Here is a 25,420-nt window from a genome sequence, read left to right on the forward strand (position 1 = left end):
ATGCTATCTAGGTCAGTCATAACTTTCCTTCCAAGGAGTAAGCGTTTTTTAATTTCATGGCTGCAATCACCACCTGCAGTGATTTTCGAGCCCAAAAAAATGAAGTCTGACACTGTTTCCACCGTTTCCTCATCTATTTCCCATGAAGTGATGGGACCAGATGCCATGATCTTCATTTTCTGAATGTTGAGCTTTAAGCCAACTTTTTCACTCTCCTCTTTCACTTTCATCAAGAGGCTCTTTAGTTTCTCTTCATTTTCTGCCATAAGGGTGGTGTCATCTGCATATCTGAGGTTCTTGATATTTCTCCCGGCAGTCTTGATTCCGGCTTGTGCTTCTTCCAGCCCAGTGTTTCTCATGATGTACTCTGCATATAAGTTAAATAAGCAGGGTGACAATATACAGCCTTGACGTACTCCTTTCCCAATTTGTACCCAGTCTGTTGTTCCATGTCCAGTTCTAACTGTTGCTTCCTGACCTGCATATAGGTTTCTCAAGAGGCAGGTCAGGTGGTCTGGTATTCCCATCTTTCAGAATTTTCCACAGTTTCTTGTGATTCACAGAGTCAAAGGCTTTGGCATAGTCAACAAAGCAGAAATAGATGTTTTTCTGGAACTCTCCTGCTTTTTCGATGATCCAGTGGATGTTGGCAATTTGATCTCTGGTTCCTCTGCCTTTTCTAAAACCAGCTTGAACATCAGGGAGTTGACGGTTCACGTATTGCTGAAGCCTGGCTTGGAGAATTTTGAGCATTACTTTACTGGCATGTGAGATGAGTGCAATTGTGCGGTAGTTTGAGCATTCTTTGGCATTGCCTTTCTTTGGGATTGGAATGAAAACGGACCTTTTCCAGTCCTGTGGCCACTGCTGAGTTTTCCAAATTTGCTGGCATACAGAGTGCAGCACTTTCACAGCATCATCTTTCAGGATTTGAAATAGCTCAACTGGGATTCCATCACCTCCACTAGCTTTGTTCATAGTGATGCTTTCTAAGGCCCATTTGACTTTACATTCCAGGATGTCTGGCTCTAGGTGAGTGAGCACACCATCATGATTATCCGGGTCGTGAAGATCCTTTTTGTACAGTTCTTCCGTCATGAACCTTGCTCTAATGTGATTACTTTCCATTTATCAACTCATGTAAGCCTTAAAATAACACTATCAGGCAGAGATAATTGCAGCTCCATTCTATAGATGAGAAAAGTTCAAATAATGTGCCCCAGGTCAGTTGCACGGACAGAGAAGGATGCAAAGGGTTTGTTCCTGACCATCTCCTACACACCCCCTTCTAGACTGGCTGTGTGACACGCACTGTCTCACACATCTTCACAACAAACCTGTGCAGGCAGATGAGCCCGCACTGCGGGGGAATCCCAGGGAAAGGCAGAGGGATGTGGCCGAGGACACAGAGCTGGCAGAGGGCCGGAGCTCCGACCCCAGCCTCGCCTGTCCTGCTCCGGCCTCCTCCAGCCCCGTGGCCCAGCCACGCAGGTGCACAGGCCCTCCCTGGAGCTCCACGGTCCATCTCTGGGCTCCTGTGTACTCTGGGCCTCTTGTAACTTTCCCCAAGGGTACCAAGCCCTGTTCCTCCGACTCCTGTCCTCCCCAAACCGATCATGTGGCAGTCAGCCCATTCTGGACTGTTTATTAGAAAGTGGAGTCAGGGTTTAACGAACTGGAGCCCCCATTCTGTTTATCTAAAGTCCTGAGAAAGCAATGTGGGCAAGTTCCTTTTCTAAACCAGATTCTGTAAACTGCCAAATTACAGAAACTTCATTTGAGATTTGTTCATTCTATAAAAATGCCCCAACTGTCACAATGCACTCAAATTTCTGCTTTAATATTAATAAAGTGTTCTAATTTCCATCTACTGAGATGTTTGCAATCACCACAACAAGGAGTTTCTAAGCCACGGATTTACTTTGGTGCGCTGGGTCCTGGTCGCTGCGAGCCTCCTCTAGCCCAGCGAGCGGGGCCACCATTAGCTGCGACGTGTGGGCTTCCCCTGGTGGAGCCCAGGCTGCAGGTGCGCGGGCCACAGTAGCTGCGACTTGCGAGTTCAGTTTGTCCCGTGGCCTGTGGAAGCTCCCCAACCAGGGACTGACCCATGTCCCCTGCATTGGCAGGTGGATTCTTAATCAGGGAAGGTCAACAAAAGGTATTTTTGAAACTTTCAGAAACATATTCTCGATTAGAGAAAAATGCAGTTCCTGTAACAAATCTTTCAATTTACATTAATTTCATAATTTTATAACTTGAAGAAAAAAACCAAAAACTTAGCTCTTTGGTCTCACCTCCTCACCAAGGGCTTAAAATAACAATGAAAAGACGGAGGAGAAACTGAACGGTTGCGTATTCTGATATTTACACTGTGAACAAGACAGAGCTCTTTGTATGTGTTATGTGTGTCTCTAATTATAAAACTAAGATATATTCTATTGACATAAGTAATTCAGATATTATATCTTAGGTATATACTAATATATATTGTACTTTAATAGAAATTTTCCCTGGTGGCTCAGACGGTAAAGCGTCTGCCTACAATGTGGGAGACCCAGGTTCAATCCCTGGGTCAGGAACATCCTCTGGAAAAGGAAATGGCAACCCACTCCAGTTCTCTTGCCTGGAAAATTCCACGGACGGAGGAGCCTGGGAGGCTACAGTCCATGGGGTCACAGAGTCGGACACGACTGAGCCACTTCACTTTCAAAACATCTGTATGTCACATGGGCTAGCCCAACACAAAGCTCTTAATCTGAAGTTGAATAGAAATTTTATTGATGTAGATATTACAGACAGAAACCTGTATAAATCTGTTCAGCTCAGTGAATTATTTCAAAGTGAACACACCTGTGGAACGTAATCTTATTTTAAATGGGTTATAAACACACAAGCCACCACAAACTTGTAAGTCAACAGACAGGCGACGTTTTATACTTTAGTAGAGATTCCCTAATTTGTTCAATGTGAAAATTCAGCAGAAGCATCTTTTCAGGGCTTTTTTTTTAAAAGAAAACAAAAACCCCTGATGCAAATTTGATCCTTTTATGACAGGCCTAACAGCATGTATTCTCTCCATGTAAACTAAACCCCAGAGGAATAATTTTAAATTCTCCATATGAACTCAATTTATTCAGACAAACCTATGACCTAATTCCTCACTTATTTCTTTCCATTGCATCTAATAAGAAGAAATCAAATCCTGCTCCCTTGGGCACTTTGAGGTCCCTCATTATGGTAGTTATCTGATGAGTTCAACTCCAGGTTACAGAGAGGACAAGTCACTTCCACGACCAGTAAAATAAGTGGGAAAGTTCTCTGGGGACAGCTTGGCAGGCCTGTGGAAAGGACGCAGCTCCCCAGCCTTGACGTGGTGGAGGGGTCAGGGGAACCGGAGTTATTTCTTTGTTTGAGCATTATACATGTTTGAAGTCATGGTGAGTCACTTACCCTTGAGATGCCAGATAGAATCCCATACACTGTGAGTGATAAAAAAGTAAAATGCAGTTGCTCCCTGGTTCCAACAAGCGAGCCTCTCTTCTGCCGAATGAGGTAAGACTCTCACATGGGAAGAAACTAGGTTACCCATCAAGTTCAACCATGAGGAATGGCACCTGCGCTCAGTCCTCGATCCTGATATTCTCGCTGGGAAATGAAACGAGCATTCTCCCAGCGCAGCGGTGCGGGCTCACACGTCATCGTGCACTCCTGCGCAAAGTGCACTGTGCGGCCGGCTCCATCCTGGAAAGCCTGCGAGCAGCTCAGAAAAGCAGGACCACAGTCAGCTACCCTGGTCCACCGAGACCTGCAGGTCTGAGAGCACAAAGCGCCTCGTAAAGCCTCCTACCCCAAAGCGATGAAGGCAAATGAGAAGCCGAGCCCTCTTTACATTACTGTTCCTGACTTTACAGAAATTCCGCGTAAAAATATTATCTTATGGGCTTGAAAACAGATCCTCCAGCCCAGTCAAGCTCTGGATGACTGTGATCCTGGCCAACACCTTGATTGCAGTGCCGCAAGAGACCCTGAATCCAAGTCACCTAGCCAAGCCCTGACTTCCTGACCCCTAGAAACTTCGTAGATACTATAATGTGCTGTTTAAATATATATATATATATACATAAAATTTCACAACACTGTTAATAAAAATCCCATGATTTTCTAATTTTTTCTCTTAATGTTCCTAAATTTAAGATCAGCAACTTTAAAAAACTGATAAGTATATATTCCAATCCATTTCTGATACAAAACTTCAACAACATACATAATGGTAGTAAGTTAACAAAACGAAATGGCAGGCTAGTATATCAAACACACAGAGAAAGGGTTCACATTTACTTTACCTGAGGCGTAATCCGCAGATCATAGCACACCGCCTGAGGTATGCTGCTGCACTGGCCGACCACTGCGCATCACAGTCTAACCGCCACCCCAGTCAGCACCGTGCTCCCATCATCCCAGAGAGCGCCCCACTGAGCTTCCCAGTCAATTCTATCCCACCTGTGGGGATGGGGGTGGGTGAGCCACGATCTCCAAGTCCTGTGTGCTCAAGAAGTTCCGTGGACAGGGTCACTTCCTTGAGTCTGGCTTCCTTCCCTTGCGGCAGCGTTTAGAGGCCCATCCATGCTGTTACCTGCACCAGGAATCCGTTCCTTCCTGCTGCAAGCAGTACTCACTTGTATAAACAGTTTTATTTTCCCGCTCATCTGCTGATGAGCATTCAGGTCATCTCCACTCCTTAGCTATGAGGAATGAAGCCATCCTGAACATTCATGCACCAGTATTTATGTGGACAAATGTTCTGGCTTCTCTTGGGTAACTGACGTCAAGAAGTGAAGCTGGGGACCAAGCGCTGTGTGGTTCAGTGCTCGTTTCACTTACACAAACTGACAAGCTGTTCTCCAAAGTAAGCATCATTTTACACTCTCGAGCAATATACAGAGCTCTAGCTTCACCTCATCCTTGCTGACATTTGGTGTTGTCAGGGTTTATATTTTAATTATCCTCTTTTTAAAATAAAATGTTAACCTCTTGATGAAGAAAGAATCTCATATAATGGTATTTTATTTTGATAAGAATGAAAAAGGCAAGCATAAAAATGTTATTAAGCCATCAACCCCAAACGCACTGTAACCAGGGTTCCAGTAACTAAGCTAGCTCAAGTCGCTAAAAGCTAGGCGTAAAGGGGGACGTGTTGGCTAATGTCTCATGCGTGCTAATTATGTTGAATCACAACTAAGAAAGCTGACAAAATTAAGTGTTCTTGACAAACAGGCTATCAGAACTGTATTTTTAACATATTAACTGCAACTCACTTGATAGTTATGGTTGAAAGCTTAGATCACAAGTCAGTTGATGACACGGCTTTAGTCCCATGTGTTTTCATCTCCTCAAGTAATTTGTTTTATACATAATTTTGAAATCGGTGCTGCAATAATTCATTTATTAAAAACATATAATAAAGTTTCTCAACACAAACCATTGTAGACAATTACACAATACACTTGTCTTCCATCTTAAGCCTCTAATTATATGTTTTTATAGATATTTAGTCTTTCAAATATTAGTAAAAAGACTTAGCTTTATATCCCACTTATTGCACTATGAAAACATTCTGCCACCATGTGCTAAATGCAGTTTTCCAGTATGTGCCAAAAACTATCAAAGATCGCAAATCTGTCTATGAAAACAAAAGGATTCCTCACCGCACACAGTATCTGCTCAGTTAACGACTCCTCACTACCATGCTGCTGCTGCTGCTAAGTCGCTTCAGTCGTGTCCGACTCTGCGCGACCCATAGACGGCAGCCCACCAGGCTCCCCCGTCCCTGGGATTCTCCAGGCAAGAACACTGGAGTGGGTTGCCACTTCCTTCTCCAATGCAGGAAAGTGAAAAGTGAAAGGGAAGTCGCTCAGTCGTGTCCAACTCTTAGCAACCCCATGGACTGCAGCCTACCAGGCTCCTCCCTCCATCCATGGGATTTTCCAGGCAAGAGTACTGGAGTTGGGTGCCATCGCCTTCTCCGCCTCACGACCATAGTTCCTAGAAAATGACGCCGTTTTCCAGACAACTTTCTTTTGGTATAATGACTCGTCCAGAAACACACTAATAAGCACTGCGTTGCTGCTCAGTCGCTAAGCGGTATCCGACTCTTTGCAGAATAAGAAGCGATACTGTGACTCTAGTCTCAAGCAAGCAGCTGGTTTGGACGCAGCGCGTCCCGTGTGACTCCGCTGGGAGGGACCCCTGGGAGCTGGGCAGCTTTCCCCAGACGCCACGGCCCACGCCACCTCTCCCCTCAGCAGCTCCTGCGCTGCCTGCTCTGGCTGGGGCCCCCAGCCGTGACTACGCCTCATGCTGAGTCCTGCGAGTCCTCCGGGCAAACTGCTGACACTGAGGGTAGTCCTGGGACCCCCTGATGCAGGCACGCACAGTAAGGATAAATGAATTTGCCTTTATACCATAAAGGCAAACCAGATCTTCAAAATTCTATTGGACAAGAGAGCTCCGAATGCTTATGGCAGTGTGTACATATAACCTGGACGTTCCCAGACTGGCAGAGCAACAGTGTCACACGAGGGTCTTCCAGGCCCACCTCACACTTACTGAATGAAAAGTTCTGCCAGTGGGGCCGAGGCCTTTATTTCTTAGACAGCCGAGTCTGTGACCCGCACTTCGGGGAGAGCAGCCGCCTCAGCAGGTGCCAGCAGGCATGGGGCACACAGGCTCAGGCGCTGTTAGTCTAGGTCCAAGGTGCACAGCAAAAACATTTTTGGAGACGGACATTTTTAACATCCTATTAACTTTAAAAATGCACATAAAAGTGCTTTGTAGACAATAAAGTGCTTCACAAAGGTAACATATTATTAGGCTTAAAAGGCAGATGTGGGTGTCATGAACACAATAATCTCTTAGATGTCACGCTTCCAGCACAAGAGTCACACCTCCTCACCAGCTCTCAACCTTCCTCTAATTGCAAGCTCGCATACAGGATGCAAACACAGTTTTAATTTAGGTTTCAGGTTTCAGTTTTGTTGATCTTGACATGTAAACATCATCTCCATGTTAACAATAAACAACTTCATCCTGGGAAGATCAAGGACCCATTGCATCGAAACTCACCATACTGTTACTGGTCTCCGTTCCTCCTAAGTCCCTTCCGTTTATACACACACACAGTCCCCGCCTATTTGATATACTTATTTCACTTCCCCTGAAGTTCAGGGGAAATCTTAGAAGACAAAGGGATCTTTAAGATTCTGTTGGACAGGTAAGTTCTGAATGCTTTGGACAGTGGGTACATGCATTCTGGAGGTTCCCAAACCTGGCACGGCAACAGTATTATATGAGTCTTCCAGGCCCATCCCAGCCTTACTGAATCAGAAGTTCTACCTATGGGGCCTGGGCCTTTATTCCTTCAGACTTTCTGAAGCACATACGCCTGCCAGAACCCCACAGAGGCTTCAGACTCAGAGCACCAGCAAGTCAGAAGGCAGGAACAGGAAAAGGATTTGTGGAGTGATCTTTAGCGACTGGAGGGTAAGGAAGGAGAATCCTTAATCCTGACAGGAGGAGGAGTTTTCCCTGAGTGGCGCTCAAAAGAAGGAAATATAATCTAGTACACCACTTGGCCCTACAGTGGTTAGCATTTGAAAAACCTAAAACACCATTAAATGCTTTTCAACTTTATAACTAGTGTATAAACAAAGTATTCAGTTCAGTTGCTCAGTCATGTCCAACTCTTTGCCACCCCATGAACCACAGCACGCCAGGCCTCCCTGTCCATCACCAACTCCCAGAGTCCACCCAAACCCATGTCCATCGAGTTGGTGATGCCATCCAACCATCTCATCCTCTGTCATCCCCTTCTCCTCCTGCCCTCAATCTTTCCCAGCATCAGGGTCTTTTCCAATGAGTCAGCTCTTCGTATGAGGTGGCCAAAGTATTGGAGTTTCAGCTTCAACATCAGTCCTTCCAATGAACACCCAGGACTGAGCTCCTTTAGGATGGACTGGTGGGATCTCCTTGCAGTCCAAGGGATTCTCAAGAGTCTTCTCCAACACCACAGTTCAAACGCATCAATTCTTCGGCGCTCAGCTTTCTTCACAGTCCAACTCTCACATCCATACATGACCACTGGAAAAACCATAGCCTTGACTAGATGGACCTTTGTTGGCAAAGTAATGTCTCTGCTTTTTAATATGCTATCTAGGTTGGTCATAATTTCCTTCCAAGGAACAAGCATCTTTTAATTTCATGGCTGGAATCACCATCTGCAGTGATTTTGGAGCCCAGAAAAATAAAGTCAGCCACTGTTTCCCCATCTATTTCCCATGAAATGATGGGACCTGATGCCATGATCTTCGTTTTCTGAATGTTGAGCTTTAAGCCGACTTTTTCACTCTCCTCTTTCACTCATCAAGAGGCTCTTTAGTTCTTCTTCACTTACTGCCATAAGGGTGGTGTCATCTACGTATCTGAGGTTATTGATATTTCTCCCGGCAATCTTGATTCCACCTGTGCTTCATCCGGCCCAGCGTTTCTCATGATGTACTCTGCATATAAGTTAAATAAGCAGGGTGACAATATACAGCCTTGATGTACTCCTTTCCCAATTTGTACCCAGTCTGTTGTTCCATGTCCAGTTCTAACTGTTGCTTGCTGACCTGCATGTAGGTTTATCAAGAGGCAGGTCAGGAAGTCTGGTATTCCCATCTCTTTCAGAATTTTCCACAGTTTATTGTCATCCACACAGTCAAAGGCTTTGGCATAAACAAAGTATAAAAGTCTTCAATTATACTCAGATAAAAGTACACAAATATTATCAGCACTGACAACACAGAAGTACAGCTGAAAAAACTAGAAGGTAGGAGGGAGAGGGAGATGGAGAAAAGGGGAGGGGTGCTGACAGCTTCGTCTTACGAGAAGGGAGGTCCAGAGACATGGTTTCAAGGTGATTGTACAAAGAAACTGAGATAGAAGTATATCATTTAAAGTCACAATGGTAACTGATAAAAGCAAGCCAATAACATGAAGCTGGAAAGTAGAGGGGCAAAGTGACTTGCTCAAATTCAGCTAGTTAGAAAGTTCTGAAGCCAGTGTCTGAAGACGGGCCCTCCGCACTGAGGCCCGTGTCTCTCACCCGTGTGTGACCGTGCCAAGCACTGTGCTAGGCAGTAACCTGCCAAAGCTACACATCCAGTGAGGGCAGAGCCAGAAAAAGAACTATTCTTCAGCCTGAAAACTATTTGGAGAAGTTGCTACGAGAGTTTCCAGAAAAGATCATGATGAAATCTCTCTCCTTCTTTGTTCTCCTCTCATTCACTCATTGTCATTCATGCATTTCTGCTCTTTCAACACAGATTTCTTCAAAGAATCCATCTGCTTGGACAAACTTCTTCCCCTATAACCGATGTTAGGCCTTTTCTCCAACTCTACACCAGATGACAAAGGAAGCCCTCTCTCCTGGAGACACCTATGATGACTTCAGCCCAGCAGCCCTCTTGTCTTTTAAAACCGGACGGAAGGCTCAAGACATCAACACTGAAGACACAAAGCAAGTCTGCACGCCCGCCTCTCAGTCCGGAGATGAGCCCATCTGCCTCCAGGGGACCGAGGCCCGCGGCTGCGGTTCCAGGACCAGCCATGGCAGCAGCACGTAAAGAGCACTGGAGGGCACTGCTCTGCCGGAGCCCACCCAGTGCACGGGCACCGTGAGGACGATGAGACCATGGCCGCTCAGGCTGCCGGGTCACACCTTCACAGAAATGAGTGAAATACTCGACAAGGATGGCAACTTCCCCTGTGAAAATACACAGGGAAACCCAAGGAAATGGGGCTGAGGCCACAGCGGGGCGCTCACACACACAGCTCTAGACACCAGTGCAGATCCCAACCCAACAGGAAGAGGCGTACTGTGTGTCCCCAGAGGAGGAAACTCCACCACTCACGGCCACCGGCAGAAGGAAGACCCACCTCCCCCTCGCGGCAACAATGCAGCTCAGGAAAGGCCACCAAACGTCAAACTCCCAGTTTCCTCCAAAAGACTTCTTGTTGATGACAGCCCCTCCCAACCGCCCCTTCTCCTCTACAAAAGTGTTTCCTCTTGTCGCAGAGTACTTGCACGTGGCTGTCCATAGCTGCATGTCCTGAATTACAGTTCTTTGCTGTTCCCAAATAAACTTGTTTCGCTGGTAAATAACTGGTAGTTTTACTGTTTTAGGTTAGTACTAGTCAAAAATAATTCTTTAAAAATAGATCACACAGCTTCTCTGGTGGTCCAGCGGTTAAGAATCTGCCTTGCAACGCAGGGGACACCGTTTCCATCCCCGGTCCAAGAAGAGTCCACAAGCCGTGCAACAGCTAAGCGCGTGAGCCACGCCTCCTGAGCCCTGGTTCTAGAGTCCACGTGCCCCAACTACTGGCGCCTGCGTGCCCCAGAGCCTGCGCTCTGCAACGAGAAGAGCCACCTCCACACCGGAATGAGAGCGCAGCCCCGACGACTGCAAGCAGAGAGAGGCTGCGCACAGCAGTGAAGACTCAGCACAGTCAAAATGAATATTAACAGTTAAATCATAACCAAAACGCATCAGTACCTATAAAAAGCAAGTAAACTTGTTCAATAAAATTCACCATCACTTACCCCATTTTCAGTGCGTTTTTCTCCAGGTACATTTGTTACATTTCTCTGAGTCCTTTGCTCCTGGGTCTGACGGCCACCTAGAGAAATGAGAGTGCCAGACTTACTAAAAGATGTCGTGCTGCTGCCAAGTCGCTTCAGTCGTGTCCAACCCTGTGTCCAACCCCAGAGACGGCAGCCCACCAAGCTCCCCCGTCCCTGGGATTCTCCAGGCAAGAGCACTGGAGCGGGTTGCCATTTCCCCCTCCAATGCATGCAAGTGAAAAGTGAATGTGAAGTCGCTCAGTCGTGTCCGACTCTTCGTGACCCCATGGACTGTAGCCCACCAGGCTTCTCCGCCGTGGGATTTTCCAGGCAAGAGTACTAGAGTGGGGTGCCATTGCCTTCTCCGATATCCTAGAAAAAAATATTTCATAATTTCTTCACTTATTCAAATACTGAGCACAAGTACAAAATACTAGGCTGGTCAGCTCAAAAATTAGTACAGTTGAAAAAATGTTTTATAATTAATCCGTATACATAAAGTTGTTTAAATGAAATTTTTTTCTATATTCTATTTCAGAATATTGAAACTGATTTATATCAAAAAGTTTCTAACACTTAAAAATGGTCAAGATGGTAAATTTCCTGTTATGTGCATTTTATGTCTATTATCTATTTTTATTAAAAATTCGAGCTCTTATTGTTTTAGGAGAGACTAAAACAATGACCTATATGGGAAAATAATCTAGAAAAGAATGGGTATGTGTATATATATGACTAATTCACCTTACTGTAAATCTGAAACTACCACAGCGTTGTAAATCAACTATACTTCGATAAAAATTTTAAGAGAGACAAAAATAGAACTTATAATATCCAGTCATTCAAAAACTGATGCATAAAACTGATCTTCACTACTAGGGTTAAAACTGAGATGGGATACTATCTTCTGAATTCTCCTTTGTTCTATAAAAAAATATATATTTTTTTTAATTTTTAAGGGTTTCAAATTTAAACTGGCAAAATTCTCCTGTCATCATTTTATTAAACCGAGTGTGCGGCACAGTCCTGTGGCAGGTGAGTCTCAAGTCACGTAAGTGGCTGCGCTGGATGCCTGCTCCTACTCTGCTCGTCGCCCACCTGACACTGTTTTGAGAATTTCCACACCCCAGAGCCTGCTTCATTACTAAGAAAACATGGCTTCAAAGGGTCATTAACCTAATGTTAAAATGAAGAGAAAAGAATACCATGTTCTCTTCTATTTCTTTCCTGCTACTTTGAAAATTTTGAAGAAACATTATATTATGGAAAATACTGCCTCACCTTGAGCCATACATTCTCAGAGAGTGCTATCACCCCCAAGGAAGCAAAGACTGGCTCTTAGGAGATTAAAAAGTCTTATTCTTTTTATGTACAAAGCAAAGCTACTGAGGACATAAACAGACACACAGTGCATCTGATGGGGAAGACAGGGCAAATAAGAATACAATATCCAATCAGGGCCCTTGGGGAGGCCATTAATGGAAAACGAGGTTAAATGAAGAGGAATGACAGCGTGCAACCAAACACAGTCACACGACGCAGAGAAGGCGCTTCACAGAAGCTACTTTCTGTTGGCAGAAATTCCATGGACACACATTCTGGAGTATGGTACCTACCAGTTTACAGGAAAAATTAAATTCTTTACTAAATAGCAATAGGACTTTTATGAAATAAGGTGCTCGGGTTAATTTAATATTGTATAATTGCTGCTTCTTCCAAACAGTAAACAATCAAATTAGAATACCATAAAACACAGAGAAATTATATCCAGTGTCACTTAATCTTTGGTGGTGAAGAAGAAACGTGATGATTTTGCACTCCAAAGTCAGAAAGCAGTGAGAGCTGACATTTAGTGAGCACCGCACCAGGACATCTCATTAACTGCCACCACAGCCCTGCGAACCACACACATAGGGAAACGGAGGCACAGCGATGTGAAGTCAGGCACCCAGGGCCCACACTGAGCAAGCAGCAGGACTAGTGTTGAACCCAGGCGGCTCCGCTCCCAACTCCATTCCATCAGCTCCGCACTCTTGCTAACGCTCTGCACACGACCTGCGTCGACTCCTTCACACACCAAGCTCCTGTTCCCCCAAGGGTAAAGGTGACGGGAGAAACGTCCTCCACGCTCCCCTTTCGCCTCCACAGACAGAATTCCGACTCTGAAGCGCGGGATGTCCTCTACTTCTGCCAACGCTGTCATCACACTCTAACTTTGCTGACCTGACAGGTGAAATACAGTATCTCGCTGGGTTCCCTGCACTGCTTTCTTTAGGAGTTTATGGATGAACGTCTTTCCATATATTCCCAGGCCATATATATTTCTTCTTTGCTATGAACTGCATGTTTGTATATTTTGCCCATTAAAAAAAAGCTGGTTTTAAAAAAACTCACAAATAGGGACTTCTCTGGCAGTCCAGTGGTTAAGACTCCTTGCTGCCAAAGCCATGGACCTAGGATCTATCCCTGGTCAGGGAACTAAGATCTCACGTGCTCCATGGCACGGCCAAAAACAAAACAAACAAAAAGAAACATACTGGGGATAATCTGCAATAAAATAATCTTCTTTTGACAAAAAGATGTCCTTCCAATTTTTTTGTTTTAATACCAGAAGTAATCCACGGTCACTGTTAAACAACAAGGATTTTTTCTTAACTGTACAGTGTATATGCTTTCCAAAAAAAAAAAGATTCCCTTATTTAAATTTTAATTAAAAAATGAGTGATTCATGGGAGATTGGCATTAGCATATGCACACGCCTGTATATAAAGCAGGTAACTAATAAGAACCTACTGCGTAGCACAGGGTACTCTACTCAGCATTCTCTACCAGCCTATACGAGAAAAGAATCTTCAAAAAGCGGACGTGTGTACATGCACAACTGATTCACTCTGCTGTAAAGCTGAAACTAACAATAACATTGTAGTTCAACTATACTCCAATAAAGTTTTCAAAACAAGCAGTATATTCCCATTGTTCAAAATTCAAAAGGAACAAGAAGGTATACTTGACCCGTTTTCCCTCTCTCCTTCCCCCGAGGCTTGCTATGTGACCAGTTTCCTACTGATGGTTCCAAAGATACTACTCACACACACACCAGCCGACGTAGAACACGCCACTACGCTTTCATCTGTTACACAGAAGGCAGCACGTGTGTACACTGTGCTTACTCAGGGGGCAAGTGTAGGAGGTGGTTTGAGGCAGGGCACGACGCAGACGCACTCCGGTCTCTTCAGCCGACACCCCTGGAGGCGCTGGCGGCTGCTCCCACCAGCAGCGCCCGTGGGCAACACTGCGGATGCGTCATCCCATACGTGTGCAGACTCAGCTATGGGAAAATTCTCAAAAGTGAAGCTGCCGGGTAAAAGGTTTCATACTTTCGTACGTGTAATAGATATTGCTAAATTGCTTCTACAGAAGCTGCCAACAGTGTGGAAGACTGCCTGTTTTTCAGCGTCCTTGCCAACACTTCTTAAATGTTCTAATCTTTGCCGATATGACAGGTGAAATACAGTATCTCAGTGTTTGCTCTGCATGCCTTCTTTAGGAGTATGGCTGGACATCTGGCCATGTGTATTTCCTTTGCTATGAACTACATGTCTGCATATTCTGCACATTTTATTTCACTGGCCTTATCACTTTATATAAAGGTAACTAACCCTTTGCAATATGAGCTATAAATGCTATTTCCCAGTTTATAATCTTTTGACTTTGCTTTAGGGTGGTTACTGCCATGCAGGTTTTTCTTGTTGTTTCTTAAATAACTGTCTTTTCTACTATGGTTCAGCGTCACACTGAAGTCTTACATATACATACATACATATATATACCTTAGTTTTGTTCCTGTACCACAAGGCTTGCAGGGTCTCAGCTCCCTGACCAGGGAGTGGACCTGGGTCATGGCAGTGAAAGCCTGGCGCCCTAACCACCAGGCCACCAGGGCACGCCCCACTTAGGTGGTGGCTCTTGCTCTTTCTTTCTCTCTCTTCAAATGCACATATAGGCATTTCTCAGAATTTTTATGATGCTTTCATGGTTTCATTCATTCTTAAAATCCAGAGATTTCAACCATGTGATATTTATCAAGATCAGTCCCTTCTGGCAGCAGGTCTACGCACGTATTTCACGCATTATGTGACTGACTCAGGATCCTGAGGAGGCAAGGGCTGGGAGGCAGTAACAGGGGTAAAACCCCTTGAGACACCAACTCTCCCTCTCACCACTTGCAAGTGAACAGGGGGATAATTTAGCATCTATTCCTATTTTCCTTGAAGTAGCTTATTTCACGGCAAAAAGTAAAGCGCTGATCTACCTTGCTCACTGCTCTCTGTTGGGGAATCTTCATGTCGAAGGAAAAACTTCACTTCTTCCCTTCGTGGCCCCCACTTCTGAAGATGTTCATACATCATATAATCAAAGGGTATGGGACGCTCTAGGAAAAAACAAACAGAAAAATTCTTACTTTTCCCAGAGACAAACAAAATGAATCCTATCAAAAGTAAAAAATGAATAAAAATAAATTTAAATAAACATACACACATATATACATCAGAATTCAAGGATATTACTAGCACTAAATTTTAACTTTAATGAAATAAAAGCAAGACTATAAACACAAAGAAGTAATCATAAAAGCAATTTTGCAACATTAAATAGGGAACATTGGAAAAAATGTCCTTGATTATATTCATCATGAAGCAGAGTACCTCCCACTCTTTCAAAGGAACACATTAACAAACTGCCCAAATTTTAGTATTCACTAAAATGTTACAGGTGGCAATCAGATGCACAAAGGCTTGATACTCACTTCCTGGCAATGCAGCTAGCCCACACAAACACTTGCAAGAGAATGTTCACACCAGCCAAAAAGGGGAAACAAACCAAATCTCCACTAACCGATGAAAGGATAAACGAAACGCTGCGTATCATACAATGGGTAATTTCAGCCAAAGAGAGGAATTAAGTACTGATGAGTGCTACAACAGGGATGAATCTTAAGCAAGCTGAGTCAAAAAAAGCCAGATCAGAGTCACATACTCTATGATCCAATTTCTATGAGGTACCTAGAGGAGTCAAACACACAGAGCCAGACAGTAATACAGTGGTTGCCAGGGGCTGGGGTGGGAGAAACGGGAGGCAGCGAGTTCAGAGACGGCTGCACAACACTGAGAACGTCCTAAAAGCCACGAAGTTGTACCCCGCAATGGGGATGTCTAGGCTACGTGAATTTTATCTCAATGTAAAGGGAAAGAAAGGAAACCTTGAAATGTTCCCACTGCTGCTTGTGCTTGAAAGTGAGGACGGATACTGGCAGGTCCCGAGGCTGGTGCAAAACGCCTGCCCTGGGAGGAGCAGGACAGAACTCAACCGCACTTCTCCTCTCAACGCAGGAGCAGGGCTGGTGAGAGACACCTGGTCAGGCCAAGTTAGGAGAAAGAGCCGAGCGTGTGGCAGCCTCATCACACACACAAGATGTGATTTAATTTTCACCCTGAGAGAAGGGCCAGACTTCCACAAGGAAGAAAACCCCGCCATTCGCAGAAACACAATGCACACTACGCTGCTGCCGTTTCATCTTCCTACATGTGTAGGCAAGCCCTGTCTTATTCAACAGACCTCAAGGGCAAGGACGTAAATCGTCTCATCTCGGTCAACCAACTCAGAACGGAGTATCTGTACAGCAAGAAGCAAGCACAAATTGAACACTAAAGAAGTATCCAACGTTATCATTCCACATTTGGTGGGGCTTGTTTTTTTTTTATTGAAGGATAATTGCTTTACAGAATTTTGATGTTTTCTGTCAAACCGTAACATGATTTACTTTTTCAAAGTAACAATTTTTGTGTTATAAAAAATTTTTTTAAAAACATGTATATTCTAAAAAAAAAAATGTATATTCTAATGCTATAGCTGTGGAATTTAAGATTAACCATGTCCATCAGTTTAACATAAAATTTTATCTTAGGCCATATTTTTATTAGTATTGCTTTGACTTACAAATTTGTTTCACGTTAATTAAAATCAACTTATAATCTTCACTTGGGCTTCCCTTGTGGCTCAGCTGGTAAAGAATCTGCCTGCAATGCGGGAGACCTGGGTTGGGAAGATCCCCTGGGGAAGGGAAAGGCTACCCACTCCAGTAGTCTGGCCTGGAGAATTCCATGGACTGTATAATCCATGGGGTCCAAAAAAGTCGGACACGACTGAATGACTTTCACATAATCTTCACTTAAATCTGAGCATAACTTCACCAAGTCTGAGCATAACTTTATAAATATTAAATCTAATTTTCCCTTAAGCCAGTTATTAAAAAAAATTTGTTTCCTTTACAAATAAAAAAATTTTTAAGAAAAGATTAACTTTAAGAAAAGCAAACTAAGCTTCAGTAGCTTTTTAAAATAAAGGTTAACTAAAATGTTATTTCTGTTTTAAAGTGAAAACAAAACTACCCTGCACATACCATGTAATAAATACTAACCCTCATCAACACTGTATGTAATGGAGAAATCTATAATACGACTTTCAGGCATTCTTGGAAAAGGCAACAAAAAACACCAAGTAGGAGATTTCAGAAAAAGAAAAACTGAAGGTCTTGCCTGATTTGCATTAAAGCTGACACCCTGTGTAAGGAAGGGGCCAGACGAGAGCAGGGTGGTGAGCGGGCCAGATGAACAGGCTGTTATGGGCTGGCCTGGGTCCCCTCACACAGGAACCCACATGCTGAGTCCTGAACCTAGTCCTCCATAAGAACAGGACCTTATTGGGAGACAGGATCTTTAAGGAGGTAGAAAGTAAAAACGAGGTCATTGGAGTGGGCCCCAATCCAATGTGCCTGGTGTCCCTTTAAGAAGAGATTAGGACACACACACACAGGAGGAAGGCCACGTGAGGACACGGGGAGAAGGCATGGCCATCCACACACCACGCAGAGAGACGTCAGGAGAGACCGGCCCTGCTGACACCGTGAAGTCAGACCAACAGCCTCCAGAACTGTGAAAAGACAGGTGCATTTCTGTTATTTGAACCGCCCAGTTTGGGGTGCTTTGTTATTTGCCTGAGCAGACCAACACACAGATCCACACAGAAACGCTCTCCTCTCAACAGGGGACTGACAGGGACTTCCCTGGTGGTCCAGTGGTTAAGAACTGCCTTGCAACGCAGGAGACTCGAGTTCGATCCCTGGTGGGAGAACTAAGAGCCCACGTGTGGTGGAGCAACTAAGCCCTCGGGCCACAACTACTGAGCTTGTGCATTCTGGGCCACAGTGAAGATCCCACATGCTGCAAGTGAGCCCCGACGTGGCCAAATAAAAATTAAAATTTTAAAAAAGCATTGACAATTATACTGGAGTATTCTATTTATGAACACTGATGACATGAGTATACTGTGAGTAACGGATGCAGTAATTTTATGCAAAGGGTTCTCCGAAATCTGAAAATCACTTGAATCGCTCCTCCAGGGTCAAAAGACTGAGAAAAGGCCGTGCTTTCTCCCTTCCTTTGGAGCTCATCCGCCACCATCTTGCCAAGACTTCGCTCTGCAGCCCCAATCTACTCAATGATGCGTTTACTCAGGGCCTCTATGAGCACCAGGCTGGGCACTGCATGTGTGACGGTGCACAAGTCCCCGCCTTCACCAGTTTTAGTCCAATGAGAGAGGAGGGGATGAAAGCCACTGTCCTGTTTTGATAAACACAATGACAGTACTGAGGCAAAGAGGAGAGACACGTAACACCCTCCAAGATTCGAGGAGAGTGAAGGCTCGGGGGCCAGGTGCTCGGGACTGCTCCAGGCAAGAGGAGCGGCAGGCTGTGACCATCTGCTCTGCGGGGAGGCAGGCCTCATTCTCGATGAGGTAAAACCCTGGGTCACGCTTTCAGATAGCCGTGGAGCCAGGGACAGCACCAGCTCAAGACTCACGTAAGAGACTAGCATCCTCCAGCAGCTGGGACCATGGGGGCTCTCCCAAGCTACTGTATGAGGCCAACCAGGAATCAGTAGTGATAACAAGCAACAAAGACAAGAGAGCTGAGAGGCTAGAGATGATGGAGCGACCAGGCTCTAACAGTCACCCCCTAAAACCCCCATTACTTCACCCCCCTCCTGTTGGTCAGACTGACGCCTGAGGACCTGGCCTCTTCCTGCTACTTTGGTGACGGTCCATCCACCATTTATCAAAGCCAAGTTTCTCTCAATGTGTCCTTAAAGTTTTTACTCCAGATTTGAAGGATAACACAGACAATATTTATAAATCATATACCTGATTAGGGACTTGTATCTAGGATACATAAAGAGCTCTTACTGGGGATGTTGTGTACAGCATGGTGACCACAGTTAACACTGTAACTGCAGGTGTGAAGTTGCTGAGAGCAGACCTTAAAAGTTCTCATCACAAGAACAAATGCTCTGTGACTGTGTGCAGCAATGGAAGTGAGCTAGACTTACCGTGGTGATCATTTCACAACACACACAAAAATAAAACCATTATGGGGTGCATTTCAAACAGAATGCTGTACACCAATTACACCTCAGTTAAAACACTTCTTAAAAACCTGTTTTTAAGAAGCGTTAAGAATTCACTGATTATCCCTGAGAGTCCTTTAAACACATCCACCTGGACACCTATCTCAAACGCAACATGTCCAGCTGGCTGCTCTCTTGCTCCCTGACGCGGAGTCGTGAGTGCACACCACCCCTTCTTCCACTCGCTGCTGGAGCGGAGGCCTTGCCCATCTCAGCGACCCACCCCCCCACACCACCACCACCACAATGCTGTCTGAGGGGCACACCCTGGCCATTCTCTTCTCCAGTCCTTCCCTCACACTGCTTCTCTCACCGAGCATATCTCATCCCAGCTCAATTCAACCCCTCCGTTAGAGTCTATGTTATTTTGCAGAATTTTCTGCATTCAGTAATCATATTACCTGCACTGATCTTCTCTGCCCAGCTAGCATGACAAATCCTTAAATGTAAGAGCCAGCCTTAACTCTTCTCAATTAAATAAATATTTATGAAGGGCTTACTATCAATACTTAAACATACGTCCCCTTCCTCTTAAACGTCCCTTCCAACCCACCCCTCTAGGTTGTCACAGAGCACTGGGTTGAGCTCCTTGCTGTAACACATTTTTTTGAAAACAGCATTTATACCATCCTATCCCCATGTGATATAACGAGTTTTTAATTTCCCAGTTCCTTATTACCTCAGATAACAAAGAACCAGAAACAAAATTCTGCATTCAACAAACATCGGATTTCATGTACTTGGTCACTGTTATAGAGCCTAATACATACCATTTCCCCTCCACACTTCAGCTAAATGGCAACTGCCTTCTCCAGGTTCTTTGCAAAATTCGACAACATCACGACATGTTGTTTCTGGTGTTATAGGAACCTCTGTTAAAATCTGTTCATTGTTGCTCAAGAACACGGTTAATATCATCTGTAAGAAAAAAGATTATATTAAAGCTACAACTTACAGTCATTAAGCAATAAAAAGATTAACTTGCAAATCAAAAGTGATTGCCCCACCTTCCTACCACCAATCCATCCCCATCCGGCCAAAATGCTTACAGGACAGGTTAGGCTCACTCTAAAGTTCATGTTGAAAAATTAACATGTAAGACAAGTCAGGAAAATGCCCAAAGAGGATTATTAGAAGGGAACCAGCACTGCTGGACATTATAAAGCCTCAATCCGGTAAGGCGCCAGAACACCAACAGATCAGTGGCACAAACTATGGAGTCCAGAAACACAAACTGGCCAATGATGAAGGAGGCACCTCAAAACTCACGAGGGGAAAGACTGTTCAGTGAACGCTGCTTGAATAATTAGTATGCCCAACTGGAAAAAAAGGAATTTATATTGCATATTACACATAAGCAATAAGTTCCTAATCAAATATCTTAAAGTAAATCACAAAATTATAAAAATTCTAAACTAAAACTGGGTAAATTTTTTTGTAACCTTGGAGTAGAGAGGCCTTTCTAACTACGACTGAAAAGCCATTATAAGATATATTCAAGTAATTAAATACAAGAATCTTTTACAAAGCAAAAAAGACAAACTGGGGGAAAATATTTGCAACTAGCACTACATGTAAAAAGTAAATCTCAATGTCTAAAGGGAAAGTGACAGTCGCTCAGTCGTGTCCAATTCTGTGACCCCACGGACTGTGCAGCCCATGGAACTCTCCACGCCAGAATACCAGAGTGGGCAGCCGTTCCCTTCTCCAGAGGTTCTTCCCAACGCAGGGATCAAACCCAGGTATCCCACATTGCAGGTGGATTCTTTACCAGTTGGGCCACAAGGGAAGCCCTCAAGATCTAAAGAGCTCCTAAAATTTGGTACTAGAAAGACCAAAAATCCAATTTATTTTTTTTTAATTGAAAAAATAATATAGCAAAGTAAAAAAAATGAAAATGGTTCTTAAACGAAAGCACATTATAATTTCAAAAAATAAAAATTGTCCAGTATTATTTTTTTTTAAATCTTTAAAAAAAAAAACACCAAAAACCTATCACTTTGACCTAAGAATTCAAGAGGTCCTTTGAGAATGGATTTTTAAAAATATTACTCCTAAAGTAAAATTTAAGCCAAAGATTTTCTTTAATCAGAAAATATCATAGAATGTTTAATCTTTGATCAAAGTCAGAAACAAAATCTGTATTTGTCCCCAAATTCCCTTCTCAAAATCTCAGCTGTCAAATGAGCATCTTAGCATAGCTTACTGGTACAGTCTCTTCTCTTAGCAGTGCCCTGCATTCCTGTCTATTGAGATTCAAGCATCTTTGTGCTGGCGGCCAGGTTCCATTCGACCCAAACCAGCCACAGTTATGGAGCACTCCCTGGGCCCCGACTCCTCTCACCCCACCTGCCCATGGCGGTCACCAGCTCCCTCTCTAAACGTGAACCAAGTGAAGTCACTTCCTGGCTTAAAACATCCAGGGGGCTCGTACCGCCTAACAGCCACCCTCCCCAAACACTTCTTCCGGTGTATAAACAGGAAACTGGCCTCTTCACGGGGCACTCAGAGGCTATCGTCGCCATGCTCATGCGGGTCTCTAGCTTTCCCCTGCCAGGGACTCTCACGGGGCCTGGGTCGCCACAGAACAGCCTTCGAGAAAGCCTGGACGGCGGGACAAGCTGCAGGCCCCTACCAAGGGGAACGGGCCTCACCGCCTTCCTGGCCTGCCGGCCCTGGCGTCTTCCTGTGCTCCCCCTCGCTCCCCCTCCCCAACTCTCTCAGGGCCCCGGCCCTCTGCCCCAGTGCCCTTCCTGTTTGCCTATCAACTCCTGTCCATCCTTCAAAACTCAGCTCAGATGCTACCGCCTTTGCAAAACCTCCCTTCACCACCTTCTCTCACCAGGGAGGCCACGTGTTCCTTCCTCTGTGATCCAGTAACCCTCCACACACATTATTACATCACAGCGCCAGCCTGTCTACCTCCCTCCCCAGGCTCCAGGCAATTCACTTTGGAATCTTTCACTCCACTTCCTGATCGGGATCTGATGCCTGCGAGGCTCCCTGAAATCTGGTCGACTCCACGAATGGCACGCAAAATGCAAAGTCCCCGCCGCACCCCAGAACCGGAGAAACACTGTCCAAGTGCTGAGTGAGACACATCCAGTCTGTTCGGTAAACACGCATTTTCACGCAGTTCTTCTGGAAATTATAAACACAGCTCTATTTTACAAGAAATAAAACAGTTCTTTCTGATCCTTGATCCAGACAAATTTTTTTCCTGTCGGGGGTCTTAAACACATAACTGGTTGGAATCTGTATAATTTGGAATAAAACAGGTAAATCCTGGATCTACTACAAACAAGTCCAGAACTTGAAGGGCCTTAATGCTATACCAGTTTCACAAGAACAATCAGAACAGATTTTTATTTTTATTTACACATTTATTTTACAATTCTAATGATAAATCTGGAGTGGGAAACGGCAAACCACTGGAATATTCTTGCCAGGGAAATCCCATGGACAGAGGAGTCTGGCAGGCTACAGTCCACAGGGTCACAGAGCTGGACACAACTGAGCACGAATCCACACGTGGCAAATATCCTCCCATGTGACGTCACAGGCTATGCTTTTTAAGGTCTAACAATAGATTTTCCCAAGCCACAGTTTATAAATCGAAATTTCAAGGCAGCGAAAAATTTTTTAAAAATTATCTTCTGCTATAACTACAGCTCACTAATGACCAGGAGAGGGTCCCGCTTCTCTCTGCTCCTCAGCCCTTGCAGCCTCATCCTACAGCCCCACATCCACTACAGGGTCCATGGCTTGTTCTCCACACTCTGAGCTAGTGAAGGTTTGCATGACCATGTGCTTCGCGAAGCCGGGCCTCTGGCCAGAACCAGTCTCGCGTGCTCACACCCACCACGGGCACAGGGTGGCGTCCATAAAGACACGGATTGTGCTCCTCTGCTCAGAAAGCAGATTTCTTTAGGAACCTGTTGTCAGAATGAATGATGGCGTGACACTCTGGGGATGCTTTCTGAATTACCGAGACGTGTGAATAAGTTCAACATGATGGGAGAAGCAGAGGAGAGGCAGAATGGCCAAGTTGTGAGTCTGAACAGTAATTCTTAAAAGTTAAGAACTCCCAGATAACTGATCCAAAAGTCACTACACATTCTTTCGGTTTTTAATTCTATTTTAAAGTCTTTACTAAAGCCTATCTTTCCTAACCTTAGCACAATCCATTTCCTCTAATCTCTATCACTCAGTCAAAGCTAACTTTATTACAGTCATGAGATTTAAAAGCTTTTGAGATAAATTAAGCTGGCATTGACCTGGATGCCATACTTCCTAAAGCATCTTCTAAAATTAGAGCTGAAAAGGCATGGGGCTGCTGCCATTATTACAGCAAGGTTTCCCCAGATTAAAAGAAATGGAAGGATGTTCAACACAAGCAACATGTGCATCCACTTTTAAAAGTATCTTCAAAGAAACCACAAGGTATCTTACAGTTGGCAGCATGTCACAATCTAAGGGGCAGCGCTGTTTTTTTCTTTCTTAATAGTATATATAGAGATGAAATCCAATAGAGTTAAGGGTTAAGAAGACAAAGAAAAAAAAGCTATTGTTTATTCTTCCTAGAAGATTAATCTATTGAAAATAAAAGGTCTGGCCGAGCACACTTAGAGAAGCACACACGGGTTCACACCGTGCGCTGCCACAAGCAGAGCGGAGCGACCGGCGCTCTGCATGCCTCTTCTCACCCCGCCCCCTCTGCCCAGACAAGCCTCGCTGCCAGGCTCCCCGGCCTGTCCCTCCCCCTCCATCATCCGCAGTCGTCCACCTCCTCGAGGAGCATTTCCTGACACACTGTCTCCCCATCCTGGCCTGGTGAGAGTCAGAGCTTCCTCCTTTGCTCTCCTGTAACAGACCGTGGCTATTTCTGGCACAACATTCTTGCACTAAATTATCAATGGTTATCATGATTATATCCTCTACTAAAATAGTGTGACTCACAGGGGTGAGCTGTTGACCCCATTACTTGCTCTTAAAATTATCTAAGTGTGTCCCAAGTTGCACATATTTTTACGTTTTAAAAACTTGTTTAAAAACCCCAAAAAGCCACAGGCCGCTGTGAGCAGCACCTGTGTTCTCAGAGCTGGTGGACTATTCTGATGAGCGGTGCCTGGTAAGTGAAAGACAGAGGCAGCCTAGCAGGCAGCCACCAGCATAACCATATCGAATCCCGCAAGAGGGCACCTAATCCTCACTCCTAAGGTCATCTGAGCTCCATAAAGAAAGCCACTAGGATCGACCACTGATGTAAGGAACCGCCTGGGGGGAGCCTGCAAGGCCTCTGTCCGCCTCACCGGCCGGTCTGAAGCGGCCTCCCCGTCTCACTGCAGCCTCTCACCACTTCGTTCTCTTCACACGCCCCACCACCTACACACCTGTGTAAGCTGTGTATTTATTTGTTTATCCTCTGTCTCCTTCCACTAGAACTTAAGCTCCTGAAGAGTAGGGATTTAGCTAGTTCACTGCTGTATCACTACTGCCTAGAGCAAAGCCTGGCACATAGTAGGCACTCAACCAACTCCCCCAAGTATATGAAATAATTATTTTTAAAGTAGGTGGCGTCACAAAGTCTGCCTTCTTATACTATCTTCAAAGTCTCAAACAGGAAAAAAAGATCAATACTATATCCCTCTAGTAGCCGAGTTACTCCACACTAGGAGGAGGAAAAGAACCTCTTAAAAATGCTAGTGTGAAAGTCAGAAGCCTGTACACACGTATGTGATATTTGGCAGATTCCACTCAAACCCAGACATCGCAGCCATCCCTGGGTAAAGCCTTCCCGCTTTCCACAGGTGGCACTGCAGGGTACCAGGGTGCGAGCTCCACCTCTCCCCCCACACACACACGCCTGCAAATCTGGGGGAAAAGAATTAACTCCAAAGAAGAATGAACAGTTTAGTAAGATCATATTAAGTTCAATCCCCATGACTAGAACTTGCATTATTTTGGCAAAGAACTAGAACTAGCCTATGAACAATAATGAAAAATTTTTTCTAAATAAGTGAGAAACATTTAACACTCTTGAGAGGACAGATACATTTAAATATTTGAGTTGCATCTACTTATAAGAAGAAACTAATACAGCTACTGCTGCTGCTAAGTCGCCTCAGTCGTGTCCGACTCTGTGCGACCCCACAGACCAGGCTCCCCCGTCCCTGGGATTCTCCAGGCAAGAATACTGGAGCAGGTTGCCATTTCCCCCTCCAATGCATGAGAG

General features: G+C 44.7%; 1 protein-coding gene across 8 annotated transcripts in view; it reads right to left on the reverse strand.

The window, feature by feature from the left end:
* The window catches only part of PPP1R13B (protein phosphatase 1 regulatory subunit 13B), a 73,948-nt gene that overhangs the window by 20,829 nt on the left and 27,699 nt on the right, over positions 1-25,420 (reverse strand). For all 8 annotated transcript variants that reach the window (XM_069559900.1, XM_069559895.1, XM_069559898.1 and 5 more), the window contains 3 exons: positions 19,956-20,103; positions 14,976-15,095; positions 10,643-10,719 (listed from right to left, as the gene is read on the reverse strand). In XM_069559900.1, coding sequence (XP_069416001.1) covers positions 10,643-10,719; positions 14,976-15,095; positions 19,956-20,103 — 345 coding nt within the window. The remainder of the gene's footprint in view (positions 1-10,642; positions 10,720-14,975; positions 15,096-19,955; positions 20,104-25,420) is intronic.

The sequence above is a fragment of the Ovis canadensis genome, chromosome 18, assembly GCF_042477335.2.
Source record: "Ovis canadensis isolate MfBH-ARS-UI-01 breed Bighorn chromosome 18, ARS-UI_OviCan_v2, whole genome shotgun sequence".
Lineage (NCBI taxonomy): Eukaryota > Metazoa > Chordata > Mammalia > Artiodactyla > Bovidae > Ovis > Ovis canadensis.